Genomic DNA, 24,424 nt, shown 5'->3' with positions numbered 1-24,424 from the left:
GATACAATGTAATTCAGTGACAAAAATGCAGATGTGCAAAGAGTGGGATATTATGGAGAGAAAAATGAGTTAGTATGAAAAGGAAACAGATAAAAAAAAGAATACATTCACTTATGTCCATTAAACACAATAGCCTGAATGCAGCAGCTGGCTCATGATGTACTTAACTGACTGAGGGCTGCTGGAGGATATTCAAAGATATCCAAGCAGGGTTTCTAGATCTTGTGCATCTACTGCTGGCCCAGACTGGTATGTCACATCAGTTCACTAGCTGGGTCTTTCCCACCCAATGAAAAGCACAGCTGAAACGCAAAACTAGGTATATTCCAACTAGAGACATGATTCAAGTTATTCGAAGAGTGGAAATGCATCACTTAAGCAATATACTTAAGCATGTGAGGAGCTTTTTGGACACAGAAAGTTTTAAATTAAGATAGACATTTATGCTGGAAAAGAAATGCTACATATAAAGCAGTACTGTTGAAGTATTTGAAAGAAGAGGCAGAGAGTGCTTTTAGTTGGGATTTCTTGCTTAAAGTCCCAGCAAACATCACAATGGTATTCTCTGGTTCCCAAATATGTAGATAGGCAACAGTATCCAGTAAAGCCAGATTTCAAGTATAAAACAGGCTACAAGGAAGAACAGAATAAATGAGCTATGAGGAAGAATGGAACTATTGCAACTATTTTGATAGTTGCAATAATGTTGAGTTGTTTATTTTGCTAAATGCAGGTAGTAAGAAAAAACACTGAGCATGATCTTATCTCAAGCAGGCTGCCACAAAACTAGCACAATTTCAATTAACAGAACAAGTAAATAGATTGACAGTCAATCTGATTACCTCAATTACATAGAATCTACAAGTATAAGGACAAGCTAATATTTACTTCTCTTTGAGACTATCAATCACTATTCTTGGTGTCCCCATTCAATTTTCTATTGCATTTTCCTATGTAGGATTTTCCTAAAGCTAAATCCTTTACAAAGTTAAGCAAATTAAAATACTGCTGTTTCCAGGAAACAAACAAACAAACAAACAAGCTAAACCAGTTGTAACTAACACCTTAATTCAAACAGACATAAAATTTTGAGTACGTTAAATCTCCTTTGGGAAGTCCTATTTAGTCTCAGGGGTGGAGCTGCTGCCCTGTACACGTAGAATAAATCTAGAAATTTCTAGGTATCTGTCTTTACAAGTAAAGAATCCAGTAATTCAGTCTGGTGATTAGCTACTTCTCCTGATTAGACAACAAGTATAAAGAAACTTAGCACAGATATCACTGAAGTAGATACAATACCCCCTGCATATCCAAGTTCTGGTTTTGAAATTAATTTGTCTAGTACATCCTGGCTTTCCTGTTAACATTATCTAACAGTGGTAAGAGTCTTGAAGGCCTCACAATAAATTATATAAGAATGCATTTACAAGCAAACTGACTCATCAGTAGGAAAACCATCTTGTTACAGCGGAGGATGAGATTGACATTTTCCTCTTAGGTGATGTCAAAAATTTAACTCTCTTACGTGAGAGAGGACTTTTAATTGCCATTATCTCTTATCAGCCTTTCAACCTACACTGATTTGTAGTATGATTAGTTTCAGTCCAATAATTTTTTTTGCAGCTCATGAGATAAGGATTAACTTTAGAAAACTCTTTGTTCTGCAGTTCAGTTTATTCAGGCTCTCATTGTCCCATTTTAAAATAGGGGTACTGTCATGGGAAGCTGGGGTATTAATCTAAGTCTGTCAAATTTGTGTATCTCAATAATTCTATGAGAGAATTATTTTTGAAGGTACATTGTGCAAAAATTGACCAAAAGCTAAATACTGCAAAACTAATGCAAAACAGAGTCGCACTTGTTACTAGGACAGCAATACTTCCACATAAACACAAATCATCACATAACTGTGACTACACTGAGTAGAAGCCTTTTAATTCAGTCCTTCAGTTTGTGCAGTATATTACTCAGATCTATGAGGAAAAATTCTGAAAGCGTTCTTCCAACTGCACTGCAGAAGAAAGGCATAACTGCATGCTGGCCAGAAGCAGTGTGTGTTGGACCACAGGTTTCATGACAAGCTGATGTGTTACTATTTCAGGCAGGGAAGTTCAATGATCCACACGTTTCTGCTGTCCAGCAACATGCTCACAACGGCAATCTGAGAGCAAAAAAGGCATTTTAGACAAGCTCAAAGGAGAGGTATATGTTAGACGAAGTACATATACTTCAGGTTAACAGAACAATATCTGAAGCTCAAACAGACTAAAAAGAAGACACACTACTTCTAATGCTTTCATACTGATCAGATCTTATTTAATAGCTTGGTCCTTTATGCCCTCACTGAATCAGTTCATTTCAGAACCACAATTTTTTTAAATAAATACCTTTAAAAATGTTTAATTAAACCAAGAAAAAGACAACACAGAATGATGAAGAAGCCATGGGGAGATGAAGGAAAAGCAAGGCTTTTCTGCAGAATCATTTGTTCAGTTCCCATTCCTTTTGATATTTTTCTCTGGGGAAAAATTCTATCCAAAAAACCCCAAAAAAACACAGAACCAACCAAAACCAGTGTCACTAGAGACCATGCTCTTTGCTAGGGATAACAGTCCTAGATTTGCAGGGAAGAAAGATTAAATACAGCGTGTGCTAAATTCTTGTTTTCTCAATAGGCGAGAGAAACACCTTTATCAGTACATTTTGTCTCCAAGCTAATTTTGGGTAGGAATTCCTTTTAGATAAAGGTGATTTGATATTTAATTTGATTACTAATACAATTGTGATGTAAACATGGCAAATATTTGGCACTTTCTTATTTGGGTTGCTGAGGGAAAAGTCCAGATTAATTTAATATAAGTCACTGAAAGTCAAGAATTTTAGAGGCATGCCATGCTATGACCCCAAATAGCAACATTTAAGCACAATAATATTAAATTTAAAAAGTAAAAATCAACATTTGCTGAAGCAAGATTATCCCTACCATTCAGTTCATGACAGTCCAGCTCGGAAAACAGACACTAAAACAAGTGAGAAGGGATTCTTTCATGATGGATCCTGTGTGTAATTTACATTACACACTTCATACTCTGTGATTTTCAAATGTCTTTCCCAACATTAGTCTTTGACTCCTTTAAAAAGTCTGTCATAACAATTTGTAGGGTGTATAACAGAAAACTTGTTCTATGTATACCATTCATAGCAGAGCAAGAGGAACCCATTTCCTAATAATCCATCAATACCAGAAGATGGCAAAGAATTTACAACAGTTTGATAAGGGAGGCATGCTGATTTTGAATTAATTTATATACAATTTTGTTATGATATGTTGAGGGGCCATAAAAAGACTATATTTTGTTATGGTGAGAGAGAAGGAAGGATTTCTTATTCATCTCAGTGATGAAACTGGTGTCACTTTATCAGACATTCAGGTATTAAACCTACTTTTTCCATGACAATGTAACAATCCACTGAGCAACAAGCACTTTTTTAAATGGAGAAGAACTCTACTGTATAGAAGGAACTAGAAATGTAGCAGAATTTATTGTGAGATGTTTCAAAGTAAAATACCAATATTAATAAAACACTTCTGCACATTTACTTTACACAAAAGTTAAGTCCAACATTTTAAAATCCCCTTGTAACATCTTCATTTTATTCTGTGTATACTGAAAAACTAAATTATAATTGAATACTTGGTATTCTTTAAGTGTACCTCAGTGCACACAAGTTTAAACATACATGCTGCATGCTGAAAATTCTCAGTCAAGACTTTCTGGCTAACTTTCCAAACTTTACTCCTATAATGTATCCTAAAATAAGGAGCATTGCAGATTTATTACCAACTGCTTATTCTAGACAGGGTGTTTTAAACCTCAGTAAGAAGTACTAGAATTTTTGTTCCTAAGCACTTAGAATCTTGCATTTTTAAATTTCAGCTAATGGAACACTCCAGAATCATCGACTGCTGGACTAAAGGCAACTTCGTGAATAGAAGATAAAACCCACCAGAAACTCAGAACACTTGGAAATATATTACACTTGCATCATAACCTAACAATCATCAGCCACTATCCCACAGTAGGGCAGCCACAGATTAATCAAGAATATCATATGCAAAAATTATCTCAATAATATGTATTAGTTGGTCCTGCACTACTTCCTCAGCACTGCTAATCATTCTTTTTGCTACTTTTCCTTCGGCCCCCCACCCACCTCCTTCAATAAAAGGTCTCACCAATATTCCTTTCACTAATTTCATATTTTGTCATTCTCCTCCACAAAACAAATCCATAACAAACAAGTCTGCATTGTAGTTATCATATAATTTACTACAATGTTTTACTACTTTTCTTCATTAATTTTCATCTCTAATGTAGTGCTTGAGACATGGAATACTGTTTTAGAAGCTTGTATGGTGGAAATCTCAGTCATAAGTTTTGAAACCTGCAGAAGTATCAGCATTAAATAAAAATTAACTGATAATAAAAAACCATCAAAATTTCAATTATAATCAGATCATAAAAGAATCCCTGTATGCCACCAGGTGCTTTAGTTAAGAGGCTCTTCAATCAAGGAAGCACAATCTTTATTTTGCCATAGCTGCCTATAAATCCAAAGTGAGATGTAAACATACATACACTAGACTAAACAATGGCTAAATAGCAGCCACTATTCACTCTCCCACTCATACATACCATGCAAGTCTGTGGGAAAAACTTACGATTGAAGCTAAGGAACTCAAGTAAAGTTTTCTGAAAATAACCCAGAGCTGACAAGTCAGTAGGAGGGCCTGGATGGTTTCAAGACACAGTTTTTAACCAAGATTTAGACTTTCAAACGTGGGGGTTTTTTGTGTGTGTGCTTTTTTTTTTTTAAACAAAGATTTACATCCTATCCTTGGCTAAATTACTTATAAATTCTTAAAATTAATTACTGAGTGGATAAGCAAGATCCTGGACAAGACAGAATGAATTGTCAGCCAGCCAATATGGTCTATGCTCTTTTAAACAAATGCATCAGTGCTGGTTCTAACAGGTCTGTAAGACACAAACACATTAGAAGACTTAAAAAAATACTTCTCCCAGAACACTGAATGCATGTATATTTTGAGATTTTGGCTATTTGGATTAAATCTAACTGAGATTATCAACTACAGAAAATGACATTTCTGCCAGTTTTGATTTTTGTTTTGATATAATGTTTCTTACACCCAGACAGGTACTGAATTTGATATCCAAGTTCTGTGTATACATACAAGGATGTATGCAGTTTTGTGTAAACAGCTGGATTCATCCGAGAAATAATGCTCATATAAATAAAAAAAAAAAAAATGTAAGTCTCATTTGTGTAGTACTGAGATCACCCAGTCAGCAAACATTGAAAGAGTTCTTGAAATCTCCAGAAATGACATCATTTACCTGGGTGCACAGATATGTAGCTTATTTGTTGAAATGTTTTTCTCCCTAAAAGCTGAACAGGCGTATAAGAAATGAAGTATTAATACAGACTTTCACTGAGTAACAGAGAAAAGAAAAGTAAGCTGGGTGAAGTCTATTGTCACTCAGCTTTACAAACTGTTTAAATTTAACTAACTTCTGTATTTTCTAAAGTACAGGTAAATATGATTTATGTGTGCCTTCATGTACTTCAGTAACACTGGCGCTATGTTCAGTGTTCAAAATCCTACCCATGGAGAAGCTTAGATCATATTCTATTAGCAGTCCCATACTTTAAGTTACGCACTGTGTCTCTGATATTCTGCAAAATATAAAACTATCCCAGCTGTGTGCTAAGAACTAGTTCCAAAATAAAAGAAAACTTTTTAATTAAGGAAACATTGACTTTTATGGTTGCAAATCAGAAGAGCATTTTACTAAATGCTTAGCCTGTAGATTATGCTTCTTTAATTCACAAATTGACTGCACCGGGTCACCTTTAAGTAATGGAAATCTCTGTTTAAACGTTTTTTTGGCAATGGGCACAAAGCATTAGATCTCATTTCCAAGACTTACCAGCTGGGTTTTGTCATTAACATTTATTAACAATCTAAGATACGGCTTTCAGCGTCTAATCCTCACTACACAAATGTTTTGTATAGTTCTCTAGAGAGCTTTGGTGTGACAAATTGCTGGCACAGATTACAGCCCTGTGGCTATTCACCAGAGGCAACACAAAATTAACATGGTACTAATCCAATTCAAACAAGAAATTGTTCAGTCTATGCACAATTGCACAAATCATCTGAACTAAAGCAAATCAAGAATTCCTTAAGCTACAGTTTCCAAATTTATATTTAAAACACAGCAAATGGTTTTTGATCAGATTTGCTTCAACTTTTATTTGGCTCTCTAAAGTCACTTAAAACTTTTATCAATAGACTACGAATAGATGAAGCACAGGAGTATACAACCCACAAGAACTACTTTGAAAGGGTTTGTTCTGTTGGAGAAGTTGTAGGTAGCATAATTCACTGTACATGCCAACTTATTTCATGGTTCAGACTTTCAGCAAGAGGTTCAGTTGAAACCATCTGCATATATTAATAAATCCAGATCATCAGGTCTATGGTGATGAAATTCATAATAAGAACTGGATAGTGATATACATTAGTGTTAGCATGGCAAGTGACAAGCTCTGCTTTTATTCTACAGGAATTTTAAAACATGGCAAGAAAAGATAGGCTGGATATTTCATGATTGCTGAAGAAGTATTAATCAGAGAGATAAGATTTATATTTTTCCTCTTATCACCTTCTCAAACATAAATGTTTCACAAATTGCAGATGACTCCTTTTATCACTTGGCAAAAAAGGTACAATTTGAAGACTGCAAATGAAGGTTAGTTTTTGCTTACTAATAATGATTGTGGACCCTCTTCAAGCAGAAATATAGATTAAAAAAACGTTATAAATTAGAAGAGCATGGGCTTAACTTTTTTACTCTCCAAAACCTGAATCTATCAGAAATGAAGGTACTATAATCTGTAAGAAAACCCAACACTGTTCCACAAGCTGGAAGTACAGGTAATAAAAACCTTTTACTAAACTTAAATTCTGAAGCTTTGTGTACATGTCAAGGTTTGTTCGCGAATCAGTTGGGATATATTATTTACTTATTTGTTTGTCAGGGCCAATGGAAATGCTAGCCATTCCTAAGCACATTGTTTAGGTAATGTTTACTGGAATTCACGAAACACAGATGACAAAATACAACATGTACTATGGATTCAGCAAGGATTAAGCTGCTAGTACTGCAAGTTTAAACACAGTAATTTCAAGTCAAAAGTATATGACTGTATCTATATAGATGCCCACAGACACACAAGAGCTCTGTTAAAACTTAGCAGTGAAATAGCATGTCACATTAGTATGAGGTCAGAATTTCCAAAAGCAGAGGAAAGTTTCACTTCCTGTTTAATTTTTCTTTACTTTACAGCATTCATCAAAACTTAACCCTTATTTCTAAAAGTGACTACTTGTTTCTCACCTTTACCCTTCATTCATTATACAATTAAAATACAGAACAGTTATTAGTACTATAACTGACCAAGATGGTTGGGAGAGTGGCAAAACATTTTCCTGGAGTGCTGATTCAGCATTATTTGGAATTAAACTAAACTTTTTATTTTTCAAATCACATCTGCTTTTAACTATTTCAGCCTTCTTTGCAGGGCTCAGCCTTGGCCTTTCCTGAGTTCTAAGTCAAATACAAGCCAGTTTTGCTGTTCTTATTTTTGTTAAAAGCATAGCTCAGAGCTTTACTTTGCAAAAACAAGTAACGTGAAAGCAGTAGTTAACAGTAATCCTAGTAGCTTCCAACATGACATTAACTTGGTTGGCTCATATGACCAAAGAAAACCTGCATACCTGTTTTATCCTTGCAAGTTCTTTCAAAGCCCTTGTCCATTGTTGTTTGTAGTGGAGCTTTGACTTGGTAGCTGACTCTAACTTTCTTTCAAGTTCAACCTAAGAGCAATTAAAATCATATCAGCTGAAGCAATAACAGCAGTAACAATCACTGAAAGATGTATATATACAAAGGGTCTGGTTTAAGAAAAGTGTTTATGTAGCGTAATATACAACATCATCTAAAGCTGTTATACAATATAACATAAATATTATGGCACAAGAACATTTTCTTGTTTAAAATATAACCTTATTTTTATTGGATGGCCATCTACACAAAAAGAAAAAGATTAGTTTTTTAGCACTAAATCTGCTGATGTAACCTTTAAATTTAAGATTCTCAAATTAGCCAACCCCTGATCCCTTCTTTATTCAAAAAAATGTTATAAACACTGATTTAACAAAAATGCTGATGAATAAATCTCTCTTGAAAAGGTACATAGAGTTTTTGGTTTGCTGATGGAAGTTATGTCCTACATTCCTTTCTCTGAAATACCCATCTGCTCAAACCATTCTTTAAAATCTATGTATCTAATGTGAACCTTTGATCTTACTAACTAAATAAATTTTTAAAAGTTTTTACTGCTAAAAAAATTCATTTTACTATCTGTGCAAAAAGAATTTTACATTAAAAGAGATGAAAATACTTATGAAGCACACAAAACACAATAAAAAAAATAAAGTATTTTTAACTAACATCTCTGAGGAAGTAATTTTTTTTTAATCTTGCAAAAATTATTTTCCTTAAATTTGTGACGATCTTAAAGCACTGACTTGTTTAATTCATCTAACAGGATATCTAAAAATATTTAATATGTAAGAACTTAAAAAGTCTGTAGTGACAAAAATATTTTGCATCAGTTGCTTGCATTATTAGAAGTTACTGAAGCATATAGTAACATACGAACTGGCCATATAACCGAGTATATCTTGTGCCAAAAAGCATGGCCTAAGTTTTTTCAGCTTATTTTGCCAACAATTTTGCTCAAACCTCACAACAATTCTGAGCATTAAATGCCCGCATCAGTGGTTTTAATTAAACAAAGTATTCTCTACTGAGGGAATGTTTGGAAAGTCAAGTTATGACAGTGATTCCATTCTATTGGTAAGCAACACAATCTCTGCAGAAATACTTAATTACGAAAATGCACATAATGGAATACCCGTTTAACTTAATACTCAAGAAAATAATCATCTTTCTTAGTTTTCTAAACAGAATGTTCAGAGACCCCATCATAAATCATGATTTAAATATATAGGTTAAGGTTTTTCCTGTTTTAGCCTCCAACATTACTGCTTCCTCTATAGAAGTAAGGCCACTGTTGACCTTATTTGTGTCTGAATATTTAAACTCTAAAGAAGTAATTGGAAAAAGTAAACCAAAACAGACAAATTAACCACTTCATCACACAGTGTTATTCTACATCCCCTTTATCAGTGAACGGACCATTGTGACAGTGTTTAAATACTAGAATAATCCAGTATACCTTTTCTAAGGTAAGAAGATTTATTTCTGATTGTAGCTGGATTTCTGGTTTGCTACTTTGCTGTTCTTTGTATTGCTGGAACTCCTTCTCCAAAGTCTTATGCTTATTTTCTGCTTCATAAAGCTACAGAAAGATGTAAGTTAAAGAAACCAAGATGCAAGTTAACAGAAAACCCCATTCATGGACAAATAATTAGATTACAGAATTTAAGTTGCTTCTTAGTCCCTGGAACAAACATCAATCATACTGTCAATTATCGGATATAAAACAGACACTGAATGTTACACATTTATAATTAATGATTTCTTAATGATGGCACACAGCAATGTTTTAATAGGAAGAGTTTTAAAGAGGATCTTTGCTCAGTACTGGAAAGAAAAAACAAGTCTGTCCTCATATACATAAGAACAAGATTTACGCACATTTTTGTTCATATTTCTAAAACAACTTACAGAAGAAATACAGAAAGCATAACTACTAAGATTTACACATCTTTTAAAGAAAGCCAATGTTATCTACTATATGAAGTTTTATTACTTACTCAGTTTCACAGCATAACTTTTTTAGGAATGTCTGCAAAAGGAAACGACTAATACTTTGTACAGTCAAATGATTTAGAAGAAAGGCTGAAGCAGAAAGGCTTCAGTGACTAATGACTTAATGCTGTGTACCTCTGCCCTCACAGTGTACTTCCACAGTTTCAAGAAGATTTTTATAAAGAGAGTGCTTTGCTTTTTACAGACAATGGGTAATTTGACAAATGATGCCAATACACAATTACTTGCTACAGAGAAAGTAAGGAAGTCAAATGTTTAACAGCATTTTTTATAATATATTAAAAATACTAAGAACTATTTGTAAGGTTTTCATCTTATTTTAAATATTCTTCAACTATAAATACTTAAATATACCTGATGGAACTGATGTATTCCATAACAGAGTATGATCCCACATGATCTTATATTTATGTTCAACTAGATAATGCAAGTATTTCCATGAATTGTATCTAACAGTTTAGAATACTGGGTGAAAATGCTTTAGAGAACTCACTTCTGTTTCAAAGCCTACAACTTGTACTCATACATCAATATATTAATTCTTTGGATCTTCTAATTGGGTCACCACTATTTTTCTCCCAAAATTCTGCTTTTTGCATTTATAATTGTTACAGAATGGATGTAAGAAAGCAAAGATGTTTCCTAGGGACCCATACAAAAACATAGTTCGCTGCTGTTGTTTTTCACACAGAACTACAATAGACAACTTGAACAAAAGATACTGCTGTTTAACACCCTTCCATTTTCACCTTTTTTTTTTTTAAAGCTGACATACAGACATGATGCCAAAGACAATAACAAATCCCTTTTGTTATTCTCCCTAGAACTTCTATAACAATGTTTAATTTCTTGTCTGATTCTGGAAACACTTTCAAAAATTGAATTTCTCACGAGATCTTAGAACTGTGGACTATGAGAAAACCATAAAAATCCAACAAATAAAGCACAACTTCCTTATTCAGAAAGTAAGGATGATATTCTTCAAGGCCGATGCTTCAAGGATCTTCTCTTGTACATAGTGGGGCTTACATCCAAACAAGTTGAATTGTAGAGTTCTCTAAATGTCTAAATGTGGAAATTGTGTACTGACAAATCCCTTTAAAAGATATGGAATAAGATCACTTATTCCAGAACATTCTGTGTTAAAAATCCAAAAACAGTAACAAAAAAAATACCACACAAACAAAAAACTCCACACCCAAAAAGGTCTTGAAAAAAGAGCCCCATCTGGTAAAATCAGAAACTTTTCGCTTGTGCACATTACAAAGAGCAGGGTCCTAGAGTGAAACTCCAAAGTAAGCAAACAAAACCCCACCCCCAACAAAGCAAAAGAACAAAGCCTGTCATATGCAGAATATGTGGCAGCAACCACCACATATTGAAGCATAACAGGAACAGCACAGAGGAAGACAGCCAGAATCCTCTGGAAAGAATGGCTTTCATACAAAACAAGACAAAACATAGTAGGACTTGTGTTTGGAAGAGAGACAGTATGACAGCCACCTATGAAAGCAGGAACACTGTGTTGCACAGGCACTAAAGGATTCTTCATAATTACCAAGTAATGTGCTTAAAATGAACAAAAGTAAGTTTTTAAGTACATAAGACATAATTAAATTTTAGAACTCACTGCCATAGGCTGTTGGAATACTAAATACTTTCTAAAAGGAATCATATGAGATCATGAAGAAAACTTTCACTGACTGCTAGTAAATATGAAACTGACTCTGGCAAAGAGTACATATAACCCTTGATGGTATTGCTGGATATACCAAAACTGCTTTTTTTCATAGTCCCATTTCTTATTTTCTTGTCCTCTAAATCCAGCCATTGCTGCATCATAATGCTGAGCTAAATGATCATTGGTCTGATTAACTGTATGTCTGTTCTGAATAGCAAAAACAAAGTGATTGTGATGTTTTATTTAGAAAAGGTCTGTTGAAGCTAAAAATGGTCAGTGGGAGCTGAAAGAATGAATATGGAAGAAGAATAGTAGCTGGTGGCATTGGGCCACTTGAGCTTGAAGAACAACTGGCTGTCTCATCTGTACAGGTAGCTGCCAACAACACAAAATGCAAAAGTGATCCACTTATCACTTTGAAGACGATTGCATTCTGCAATCTGCTCATCTCAGTTCAGTGACTGTTCAAGTAGAATAGTCAAGATGAGTATCTTTGAGGTTAGCAGCGTTTTGTATTAGCTACATTTTTAAAGTTTACTGTACTGTGGTTAACATATGCTAACAAGAAAAGAAGTACATTAATATTAGTGTTTAATACAGAACTAAAAAGAGCACAAAAATCTAGCACAACTCTTCCTAAGTACAAAAATATGGCTTTGGCTGACAGTTCCTCAAACAGTAAAAGCTAATATGGGATTATCACTATCATGTATCAGACATGAAAAACACCAAAGCAAGTAATTAATCTACATAAAGTAAGTACTTTTCAGAACACTTAGGCATTAGTAAGATTTAATCTACTTAGTAAGAAATTAAGCATCTAATGTTATAGCAGCTAAGAAAAAAAAAGAACTAACTTCTACAGTTTAAGAGTCAGGAAAAATATCTAGACTAGCCTTGTTGTCAGTGCCAAAGTTAGCTTTGAATGTGGTCTAAATTTTCTATTTTAAAAGTACTACTCTCAGAATAGAAGATTGAAATAACAAGAGGGTTTCCCCCTCTGCCACAATAAGGATAATAGAAATATTCTTTTGCAATAGAAGAATAAAACTATCTGCACAGTCAAGCTACATAGATGATAATTGCTAACAATTTTTTAAGTTACTGAAATGTACACTGCTGTTCAAGTTCTTCATCTTATACATGCTTTTAATTGAAATTTGATTTTCAGTGTTGAAAAAATAATTACCAACGCTCATTGTCCACTGGCCCTACAACTGAGCAAGGCTGACATGGATGGATCTCAGCACAGGGCTCACCAAACAATTTAAATAAAATGTTTATTACAAATTTGCCAGAATGCACTTGCTGCCAAAAGGCTGCTTAACTTAGTATACTTAGAGAAACACTCACTTTTATTAGAAAACACAAGTGTATTTACCTGCTGATGTAAGCGAACCTTGTCTTCTTCCAGCTGTTTCATTTTTGACCTTTCTAGCTCAAGCTGGTGTGCACATTCCTCCCTGGCTCGACGCACAGAATCCTGGAGCACCTGCAGATTTCGTTCATGCTCTGCTTGCAACTCCTTCTTTACTCTTTGAAGCTTAAAAAAAGAGACATATTTATATTAATTCATAGGAGTGAGAGCTTTACTTTAAAAGTCTCTTACAACTGCTACTGCTATTCATGACAGAAAAATTATTAATTTCAGAAATTAAACAATAAAATTCCCATTGTCCATATGTTTGCTACATATGTTCTTACGAATTTCAGTTTAACTAACAATCTGCCAATTATTATATTTGGGCTATAAATGTATCCTTGCTTGACTATTGTAAAAACAGAGCTCTCTGGAGCTCTTCTGTACATTCTACATGCTTCTACAACATTGCTCAAGGCAGGTTGCACATCCACCTTCCTGCTACAAAGTGAAAAGCTAAATACACCAATTCACTACAGAAACTGTGAAAGTCACAGCTTCTTTAGGTCAAAGACAGCACTTTTTCATACTGAGCATACTGAGATAATTTCTCACCAAGCTAAACAGAAGGACAATCCTTGACATGTTTGAACTTTCTAGAAAGATGCTACTGTCCCAGATAACTGCTAGCTGAATAGAAACTTCTCCAATAGCCCATTTCTCAAACTGTGTAATTGTTAACTGAACACTACATCATTTTGACCAGATGCTTTTGGAAACCACTAACTTTTATCATCTCTAACTCTCAGGTCAGAATCTCACTAAACTTTGAGAAAGTTTTCAGAGAAACATACACAAGATTCAAAATAACTACTACTCAGACTGAAATGCACTTGGCCAAACCTGAGCACCAGGTTTTTTTTCAGATGTTAATGTCAAAGCATTATTTACAGCACAAACTGCATCTTGAGGTACAGATAGCCTGGGGTACTGAACAGGACACAGACTCAGCCAGCTAGTCCCTTGTATTCGGAATTCTCAATTTTGTTACAAGCACAGAAGGGATTAGTATGATAGAAAAACTAATCTGAGTTACAAGGAGGAAGGAGAAAGTTTGTTGGACTGCTGAACACCACAGTATTCCACCTATATCATTCTGAGTATGTTCTGAAGGACAAGAATAGGCAGTTTACTTTCTCTTTTCATGTGACTAGCACCCCTGAAGTCATACCCCACTTTCTCAGGTTGAGGGTGTTCAGTACAGTGGTAGTTACTGGTTTCTCCTGCATCCTCTTTGACCTTGTCACTACTAAAAAAAAAAATAAATAGAAGTAGGAACTCTGAAAATGTTGGATAACAAAATCTGGACAACTGGAGTTTCTCCCAGATCTTTGTCACCTTCTCCTATTTCAACAGTTAATCTAGCAATTACTTTTTGAAGTGAAGAACTCTTGTGCATGTGTACAATACTCACCTGACAGTAACTAAACTTGAGATATGCTAATGTTACATAAATGTCTTCACTGACACTAATTCTGTCAAGAATAGAAGGTTTACAGTTCTAGCAATCCATTTAAAAGTTCACTGAATTTCTATTTCAGTAAAAATGTAGTTGTAACAAAACTTGGCTTAATTACTAGTGTTTCCCTATATATCCATATGAATGTGGCTATTTAATATCTTATACACAGCACACAATTGCCACTATGTGAGAACCCAAACCTTATAGAAGTAGCTAATGCAATGGCATTGTTTAATATGACCAGTTTTTACCTCTGATTCAGCACTAAAAAGCTGTCGCTCTCGCTTATCCAGATCTTTCAGGGTTTTCTGAAGCTGTTCTTCCATAACATTATATTCTGCTACCTAAACAAAGGAGAAAAAAAGTATAAAATATTGAAATTTTTAATTTAGAAACTTCCATATAAAACAAATCTCCAGCTCTTAATTAAGAACCTGCAACAGAGAATCCTTCTAACTCATTAAAGACTAATGGGTGGCCATGTATAGCCAGGCTGTAGAAGGGCTTTTTGACCAGGCATGTAAAACGCAATTAAAGTTAAAAAGCTCCCATATACAGCAAGCAAACCTAAGGAAATTCCTAACAAATATTCTATGATTAAAGGCTCCTCTTAATTTTTTTTGCACTGTTGTAGACTAGATGCAAGCATATCAGTAGTTGCAAAGGCTAATCACAGACACTTTGTTACATGTTACCAAGTACCTTGTCAAATTTATAACAATTTAGAGTAAGACTTCCTGCAAGTATAAGGAGGAATTTCCTTACCTTTTTCTTCACTAATGCCTCTCTCTCTCTATCTCTTTTCTTCCATTCCTCTGCAAGTGCTTGCATATGGACCATTTCCTTCTTTTTAAGCTTTTAGAGGGAAAAACAAACAAACAAACCCCCCAAACCAGAAAACCAGATCAAAATCGTTGGAAGTGTACCCTTAGAGTACTAAGTCTTGAAGCAAAAGTTTTGTATGCTGACTTGTGTAACTCAAGATATGATTCTGATAATGAGAGATTTCTTACACTGAAGTATAAAATGCAAAGTAAGCAGTTTGAGAAAAATATCCAAATAAATAGGTACTAGATTTTCACCATCTTTTAAAAAAAATCATGTGACTATAACCACTCAGAATAACTTCAAGAGTAGAGAGCAATGGTTTTTGAGACGCAACTAAAGGAATACAGAATTAATATTTAACATCAATAGTTTGAATCTTGTATCTACTGCACTTTATAAAGAGTAATGGGAAACTGAAGATGGTATTCTGCAGCTCAAACCTAGCACCTTCTTCACTCACTTAAGAATTAAACTTCTTCCTTAAGAGCACGGAATTTGTGGATGGAGTAGTTTACATCTGAAGTTTTAATACTCTGTATGAGTAAAATTTAGTTCTTACTCGAAACAGTAAAATACAATTCATGTTCTTCTCTATACCAATTTTGCTAAACCTCTGGCAATCATGTAATTTAGGTAGTGAAGAGTAAAAACCTGATTTTCAAAAATGTCCTCTTGCATTTCCTTCCACATTTCTAACTCCAGTGCTGCTTTGTATTCCAGAGTTTCTCGAGGTTCTGGATGGTCTTCTGGGGCACAGCAAGGCTGAGTGGGAGGGACATCCCGTTGCTGACCAGCACCCATATCCTGATATAATGAGAGTGGATTTTCATTGGAACCTCAACTTTTCAAAGACATGTTCAAAGGAAAAGGAAAAGATTTATAGAAAATTTACTTGAGAAGAATCTGACACCATAACTTCTTGCACTTTCACAAGCCCGTAGTCTTCCAAGGTGATGGCATACGAAAGCTCGGCTATTCTGCTACCTGACCTGTAAATAACATTAGAATGTTATTTTAATGAAAACTGTCTAAAGATACAGAAAGAGAATTGTAAGACAACATACAAACCAGCAAAGCTGAAATCCTACAAGTTCTGTGCAAGCTCAGAATCTCTAAACAGCTTCCTATGCCTCACATGTTCTCCAGTGTATATTTTTAAGTTAGGGGCTAGTTTATGAACCCACTGTAAGCTTTCTGACTTAAACAGATAACTTGTCTTTGGGAACCTATTTAATTAACAGATTACTATAATCAACACATCCCTGCAACAAGGGAATAACCCAAAATTCTACCTACAGTCTTATATCTGAACAATATAACTGTTCATACAGGCATTGCTGCTGACTTTATCTTAAGATACTTGTTAAATTTCTTTAGTTTTGCTCTTTTAGACTTCAACAGTAACCTACTAGTTATCCACAATATAAGTAATTTAGCCTATCATTTGTGGTAAAACATCCTTGGATTACTAAAAAAACACATTTCTGGAAGCTTCAGCACAGGGAACTGGCAACCTTAAATCCACTCAGAGGTTAAAATATCTAACGATGCCTAGATAACAGATATTTTAATAAATTAATTTGAAAGTAGTTGTGGCTTCTGCTTAAGAAGAACAGTTTGTCTCCAACTGCCTCATCTCTAGTCACAGTCAAAATGTAGCAAACAAAGACAGTCTTTTGCACACAAAGATATTAAGAGAAGGAACACACTGAAGTCATGTAACTGGAAATTTTATCAAAAGTCGCACATGAAGGTACACTGCAGTGTAGACCTTGGTCAAAACAAAACCTCTCGTTTCAGTGATAAGCACTCAGTAAGGCAAAGGCAATCACACAACCACTTGGCACCTGGAAGCTGCAGAACGTATCAAGCAACAAGATGCTACAGGAATTTACCATAGCTGTAGTTTTCACAGAAATTCACTTTCAGCAAATATAAATAGTCAACACTAAGATGCTTTTTACAAAGGTGCAGCCTTCTACAGTTATTTGCAAGGGGGAAAAAACCCAATAAATTGCTTGTACTTCACTTAAGTTAAAATAAATTGCTGCAATAAATTCTTACAACTTTCCATCAGTCACGGACTAAAAAAGGAAACAAGATTCATATTAACAAACCTCAGAAATCTGAGTAATTAAGTCTGTTTAACATACCAGTGTAAAAAGAAGGTTACATGAAGAAGAGCGAGGATAAGAAGGGGTCAGCACAGCAAAACACAGACCTGGTAACATTTTGAGAATGCCATCTAGTGGTTATGCTTTGCGCAAAAGCAGGTTTCATTTAACCAACAGTAAAAGTATGAACCTGAATGTATAGTCAGACCTTAAAGTAACTCTTCACAGAATCAGGCCATGCTGGCTTTCACATAGAAGTTTAAACAAAGCCAGAGGTCAATTTTCTATTAAGATGGGGGGAGGGGGGATACCAGTCACTAACATGAAATTTCCTGTGAGTTAAATATAACATGCTTTTTTAATCTGTTGCATTAGAGGTTTAAAACTGACCTCAGTCTTAATAGCAATTACATTTATTTCTAAGGGCATAAACAAATTTCATCATTACACAGAAAACATGAGGGTCTAGACACTGATTGCGAACACTAATCATCTTCAACAAGGACACAGGACAGAAGTAACTACAAATTAAAAAAAAAAAAAAAAAAATATATATAACCCATCACTGTCCTGTGCAAATGAACATTTGTCTTCAGACAGAAGGCTAGCTAATACTGCTCCTTCTGATGTAAACAAGCTGAAACCCCTGCTACTATCCTGAAACAGGAGACGTCTCAATTTTCTGGATATATCTGTCCTCCTAACTTTCACTGAAGTAGTTGCATCTAAAAGCATACTATGGACAAACAATGGTAACTATTTCCTGGAATATTAGCACTTTCTGTAAATAAGTAACTTAGTCAAGGAAGTGCCTCAGTACCATTTTTTTCAATTATTTATTTCTTAATCTGTCTGTGAAGTTTAATTTACCCAGGATCATGATTATGTAAAGGCTTATTACAATGACTGTGGTAGTAGTGTGGACATCGCATAATATGAATTGGGGCATCTCTTGCATGCCTACTCCCTCCCCTCCATACTGCAGTACTCCACAGCCTGTTTACCTATTCAAAAGGCTAAGCAGGAAGAGCTGGCCGTTTTTCAGAGAAATACTAAACAAACAACTCTACAAAACTTGCTACAGAGTAAAGTATTTTTTAAATAGTTTTACCCTTGTGGTGCTGTGACACTGACTGTTTCATTACAAGTCTGGCGCCAGCATTGTTCACCATTCCCACCCAAGAAGCGGGTTTTTTCTGAAGCCAAAACATTTGAAAGCTGAAGCCTTGCCACCCCTAGAAGTAAGTCTTTGGCTGTTTTATCCTTGTGCCACAATTCAACCAGCAGAGGCAATCTGAAACAAAGAAGTGATCTTAGTGTCAGGCATCAAAATGAAACAGGAAGCATTTTTATTCAGAAGAACCTCATGTTCTAAAAGTACCCTTCCAAATCAGTAATGGTTACAAATGTCAATGAGATGGTTTTAGTGCCTTCCACTTAGAGGAATGAGACCGACTGACTCTGTATCTTCTCCATCACGTGGGTCAGTCAGATTATCATTCCTTTCTTCAATTATTAGGGAATAACAATGTTATAGTGAAAGTGACTGACAGAATAATACTAATGCAACTTGATCATCTTCATTTGTAAATACTTACAAATTAATTTCAGCCATTGTCACTTAAAATACATCTCCCTCCATTCCTGCTTTCAAAATACCACTATTTTTAACATCTTAATTATTTATTGAAAGCTGATGGAACTACTGGGAGAACTGTTTCACAGCCCTTAACATTGTGAGCTGCTTTCCAGGTACCTGCTGTATTTTCAAAGATATCACATAGTCATTGCATATTAAAAAGAAAAAAATTACATATTTCAAGTAGTACTTTGTCAAAAACTGCCACTGCACTTGTTTCTGTAAACAATAACACCTAAGTATGCAAGTGATAAAATCAACAACTGTAGGATTCCTGACTTTAAATGTAATTAATAGAGAAACTGGAAGTGTAGGCTATTAAGTATTTATTGGCATTAGCACTTGAATTATTTACTAAATTCTAGAACTGACAATCTTAATGTAACTGCATTTGCTACAAAACCAAGAAAAGTGTAATTAAGATAAAAAATTGCAAGTCACTACCTGAAGAAAGTATCTTGAAGCTGATGAGGCATAGTTGCAAAGTCAAATGCACAATATGACTTTGGAAGAAAGACTTCCATGTTCTTTCTGACTTCTACAGGTGGACTTGTCATAATAGGTGCTGCACTGCCAAAAAAAGGATACGAGTACCTAATAAAAACAATAACAAAAATAATTAGTCTATAAATAGATAACTTTTCTTATACCTTCTGCAACAGGAAAACCAGTTTAGACATCATGTACTAAAGAATGACTTATATCCACATGTGCAAAATTTATACTAGTACATATAACATTAGAATTTAGTGCTCAAGTATTCATGTTTTCATTTACTTCAGGACTAATCCAGCTTCTTAATATTGGCTGTTGTTTCAACAAAGAGCTTTAAGAACCTGTATGTTCACAACCAGATGAATTCATATTTTACTAAAACTCTGCAATTATTACATGAAGTGAGCAGAGAAATAGAAGAAAAATTTATATTCACACATAGATTGTCACTTGAGAAAATTTGTAACTATACTTACAGTTAAGACTAGACTACCATGCAACAACTGATAACTAAGTATTCATATACACAATGTCAGAACCATTTGAAAATTTCATTAGCTTTTAATCTCCACAGTTTAACTGACTAAAAGGAAAGTCAAATCATTTTACCAATATAACTTAAAATGTGGCCTGAAACTACTCTACTGGCACATTTCAGTGTATGATAAACTGTAAAAAAAGGGACGGCTCAAATCTCTTAAACTTCATTTTGTTCAAACCAGCTGTCAGCTAAGTTCCTAATAAAATAAAAGCTGCATCAAATGATGCCACTATATATAAAAATTGCATACTTCACCTTTTGTGGAGAGTTGCTGAAAGAGCTTGTTTAGACTGGAGTAAAATAATGCTTCCAATCTACAGTGAATATGCAGTGTTTTACCCTGCAACCTTTCTTAACATTTATGTATCTAGATGTTTCTCCACTTTCCTGCCATGTTCATCACTGACTACAAAAATTCAAGTGCATGAAACAACAAAACCGATGTATTGTTACTGTTCTGAAACAAATTAATTATTGAAATGTTATATGAAAGATTCTATGTGACAAAATTCCAACCATTTTATGTTGCTTTCTACATACTATTTAGTAATGTAGCCTATACAGAAAGACATTAATGATGCACTCTGTATTATAATATATATATGTATATAAATATTCTACCCCTACATCTCATCCACACCTTTTCAACCTAGTTCAGACAAAATCTAAACCCCAAAAATCATCACCACAATTAGACTTCCCAGTGACCAGTTAAAACTGTATGAATCAAACTCTGACAGAAAAAAGGCAGAGCAAATGCAGAGGCACCTCCCTAGCCAGAAATATTCAATTCTTTCAAACTGAATCACCAAAGATACTTCATCACAAACACCAAAAGTGCCCTAATGGAAACAAGACAAATTGTAAAACGTGTTGTTAATCACTGAATTCAATAACTAATCAATCACCACCAATAACTAATATACCATAAGCAGAATTTCTTTTTTAAGCCACCAAAATCATCTCTGTATCTACAAGTCTCTCAGAAGATAATGCATTTACTATACTGATTGCTCATGAAAACTAGAATGTTCTGCTTTGGATTCATGCACAAACCAGTGATCTGTCTCTTACTATAACACTAAAAAGAGTTCTTGGAAGAACATGGAAAACTACCAAAAAAAAAACCAAACCAAAACCAAAACAAACGACCAAACAAAAAAAACCCCACAAAAAACAAAACAAACAAAAAAACACAACCTGCACAAAACCGAACACTTAATTGATCAGCTGGAAATGCAGCCAGAAAGTAACATGAAAAGTAGTTCTCCTCTTCCTTTAAGGACTGATGTTTCTTGTCGTCCAAGCTCAGACATCCAAGTGACATTTAATACAAATTACAGTAAAAGGTAAAGTTTTACATATCACTAAACTGAGCATTAAAGATGATGAGCCAGATGAACATTCTAAAGTATTTTGCTACTGAAAATCAGCTACGTAAAAGGCATGAAGAAGCATAGAAGCATACTGCCAGCAATCACTCAGATTATGAAGGCTTTGTATTTACCAAGAATAACAAAAACAAATTGTACCTTAAAATGCAATTTATTGGAAAACCAACTTCCAGACCACGTATACTTCTTAAGTCTATTGAAAAGCAAAAATGGTGAGAGGCTGCTGGAATGACAATTTTCTGCGCTGACACAGGCTCAGAAGAACTGGACACACCCGCAGGGTTGGGCTGAGATACCGCTACTGGACCACTATCAGCTGAAAACACGAAAGACAATTCATGTGCATTTTTTATAACTTGTTCTGCCCAAAATAACAAAATATATCAAAGATTAGTGTCACACTTTAAATGTATGTAGAGAGGTTGCTTCCCTAAGAGATTTCAATTCCTTGTAAAATAAATGAATACTGTGAAAAATAACCACTCCTTCTGTAAGTTACTGCTTCTGAAGAAGAAACACCAAAAACCCAATATACTTTAAATTTTCTTAAAGGATTGTAATTTTTTTCCTCTCTTTATTATTCTTTGAAGCTATTAACTCACTGAAAAAAGTTTACCCTAAGATCAAAGACATTGAATTCTTCAGAAAGATGCTCTAAGACTTCAGTGTATATTAATTGTTCATAGCCAACTTGAGGGCATGCATAAGAAAAAAAATACATTTTTAGCAATTTAGGGGCTTTTTTAATTAACTAACTTCTTTAGGAGAATTACAAAGACAGGTTAACAGGTCAATTACAGTGCTCATGTAAGGCAGCATCAGCTATTAGCCTCAAACCGAGGCTTAGCTATTGTAGCAAACTAAAATGTGCAAAGCACATCTGTTTCTGTCACAGAACCCATCCACTGTGACATCCATTTTATAATTTAGGGAGCAGAAGCATCACTGAGTGCCTGTCCAATTGCATCCAGGCTTCTCATATCCTTACAATGAGACCCAATACTGCCTTCAAAGTGCAAAGCATCAAACGACAAGTCCCACGGGCAGGTCTCCAAAAGGTGTTCTTGAAAGGTGAGCAAGACATTTTGTGTAAGTCTTCAAGGGCTATTTGGGCTACCAAGCCCCTCCAAAAAGAGGGATTGAAAGTGTCAGGTAAGAACTCAACTGCCTTTTATAAATCCTACTTGTTCTGATATTTTCTTCATAATTATTTAAAGTGTTTCCACTTTTGTCATTTTTAAAGAAATGCATAATTACTAGCATTGACTTTTATTATTTTCCTCCTTTTCATAAGTGTTTTGTTTGCATTAATAGTAACATTACAAGAAAGAAGAATGCTGTAATAATTCAACATCAGCTAGTTAACACAACATAGGGATGAAACAATTTTAAGTGATGCAGGTAAGATGTCAGTAGATTGCTTGGTGCAAAGAAGCATCTGGAATTTTAAGGTCATCGCAAAACAAAAAGTACATACAGCTTACTGTTAAAATTCATTTGAATTTCTACTTGACTATAGTCAAATTTCATTTAATGTACTAAAATCGATAAATTTTGCCTTACTGGGATTTTGCACATCTAACTGAGGTGACTTCGCTCTGCTCTGCAATTTCAAAGCTGGAAGCTCTTCAAGACACTGTTTGTTAACCTCTTGAGGGCAGCCAGCCACCAGACCTGAAGGACAAATGTGAAATGGCATGTTTTACATCTTAGCAGAACAGAATTATAAAATTACTATTACTATTAATAAAAAAAGCACAATCCTGGATTTCCTAACCAGAGATTCAAACCAGCCGCTGGGTTCACAATACTTTCTTGCTACATTCCATATAAAGGACTTAATCCTCACTTAGATAAGATCAGTTAGGATTAAAAGAAAATTTGGACAAATCCTGAGAGCCTATTCTACGGCACAGAATTTCCTCTACAGAACTGGGTGTCTTCAGGACAAATCTCAAAAGACCAGCAATATAAATATCATAAGAAAAATAAGTCTGCTTTATTCATAAACCATCTCTTAAGAAGATTCATGTTCAGTAATGTCCAGACAAATAACATTTTTTTGAGATTTATTCTATTATTATAGTATTTCTTATCTCTGTTCCTCTTGCACTTTTCCATGACCCAGGTCTCAACTTAGAAACAAGTCTTCCAATGGCTCAGGCTACCAAATCCAAACTAAATGATTACATAAAAACAAACAAAAACTCAGTTGATTGGTTTTGTCCAGGAATCTGTACAACAGGAACATCTGTCTTCACAAATTATTATCCACATAGTAAATTCCTCAGAAAATTTTAAAATCCCACATTACCCCTGCTATTGTATTTAATAAATGTTAACATTAGACCATTTCATCTCATTGAGGAAGTCAGTTTCTTTCTACGTCATGAATATATTATAAAGGAATAGTACATGATCCAAGACCACACTTGGCAACTGGGCAAAATGTTATATACCACATACCCCTTTTCTGTGGTTTTGTGCCTTTTTCAAACTTAAGACTTTCCACTTCACTTTCTGTTGCTGCATCTTCTTTTGAAGAACACTGGTCAGCTTGAGGTGGCACAGTTTGGGATCTCTGCTGCAGGCTCTCTGTTTTTCCACTAACAGGTGAAAGAACTTTCTCCTGTGGCTGTTTGGGTTCAGTCGCAGCATTTAAGGGAATCAAAGGCTGAATGAAATTATATAGTTTTCTTATTGATCATGGCTAGCACTGAAAAATTCTGCCTATGACATTTTCATAATATGAGATTATTTTTCAGACATAGAATTAATTGCTTTATATAAATAATCCTTTCGTTGGCATTTTTCTTTCAGGTTTTTTTTAACATAAAAAGTAGTCAAATATTCTTTAGAAAAACCAATAATTTTTTAACGTGGAATTGTGCAACACTGTC

The 24,424-nt window shown here is 34.6% G+C and overlaps 1 protein-coding gene across 4 annotated transcripts in view; it reads right to left on the bottom strand.

Moving 5' to 3' along the window:
- The window catches only part of CEP120 (centrosomal protein 120), a 37,837-nt gene that overhangs the window by 3,991 nt on the left and 9,422 nt on the right, over positions 1-24,424 (bottom strand). Inside the window, exons 8-20 of one of the 4 annotated variants that reach the window (XM_039567300.1) lie at positions 23,991-24,198; positions 23,088-23,198; positions 21,663-21,840; positions 19,539-19,688; positions 18,567-18,749; positions 16,234-16,330; positions 15,993-16,145; positions 15,279-15,368; positions 14,765-14,857; positions 13,013-13,174; positions 9,394-9,516; positions 7,868-7,966; positions 658-2,161 (exon numbers count right to left, since the gene is read on the bottom strand). In XM_039567300.1, coding sequence (XP_039423234.1) covers positions 2,093-2,161; positions 7,868-7,966; positions 9,394-9,516; positions 13,013-13,174; positions 14,765-14,857; positions 15,279-15,368; positions 15,993-16,145; positions 16,234-16,330; positions 18,567-18,749; positions 19,539-19,688; positions 21,663-21,840; positions 23,088-23,198; positions 23,991-24,198 — 1,716 coding nt within the window. In that variant the 3' untranslated portion in view covers positions 658-2,092. Of the gene's footprint in view, positions 1-657; positions 2,162-7,867; positions 7,967-9,393; positions 9,517-13,012; positions 13,175-14,764; positions 14,858-15,278; positions 15,369-15,992; positions 16,146-16,233; positions 16,331-18,566; positions 18,750-19,538; positions 19,689-21,662; positions 21,841-23,087; positions 23,199-23,988; positions 24,199-24,424 lie in introns of those variants that run through there. The other 3 variants (XM_039567298.1, XM_039567297.1, XM_039567299.1) reach the window with 3 other exon arrangements.

This window comes from Corvus cornix, chromosome Z, assembly GCF_000738735.6.
Source record: "Corvus cornix cornix isolate S_Up_H32 chromosome Z, ASM73873v5, whole genome shotgun sequence".
Classification (NCBI taxonomy): Eukaryota; Metazoa; Chordata; class Aves; order Passeriformes; family Corvidae; genus Corvus; species Corvus cornix.
The sequence above is the reverse complement of the archived record's forward strand: the minus strand, read 5'-3'. Positions and strand labels throughout refer to the sequence as shown.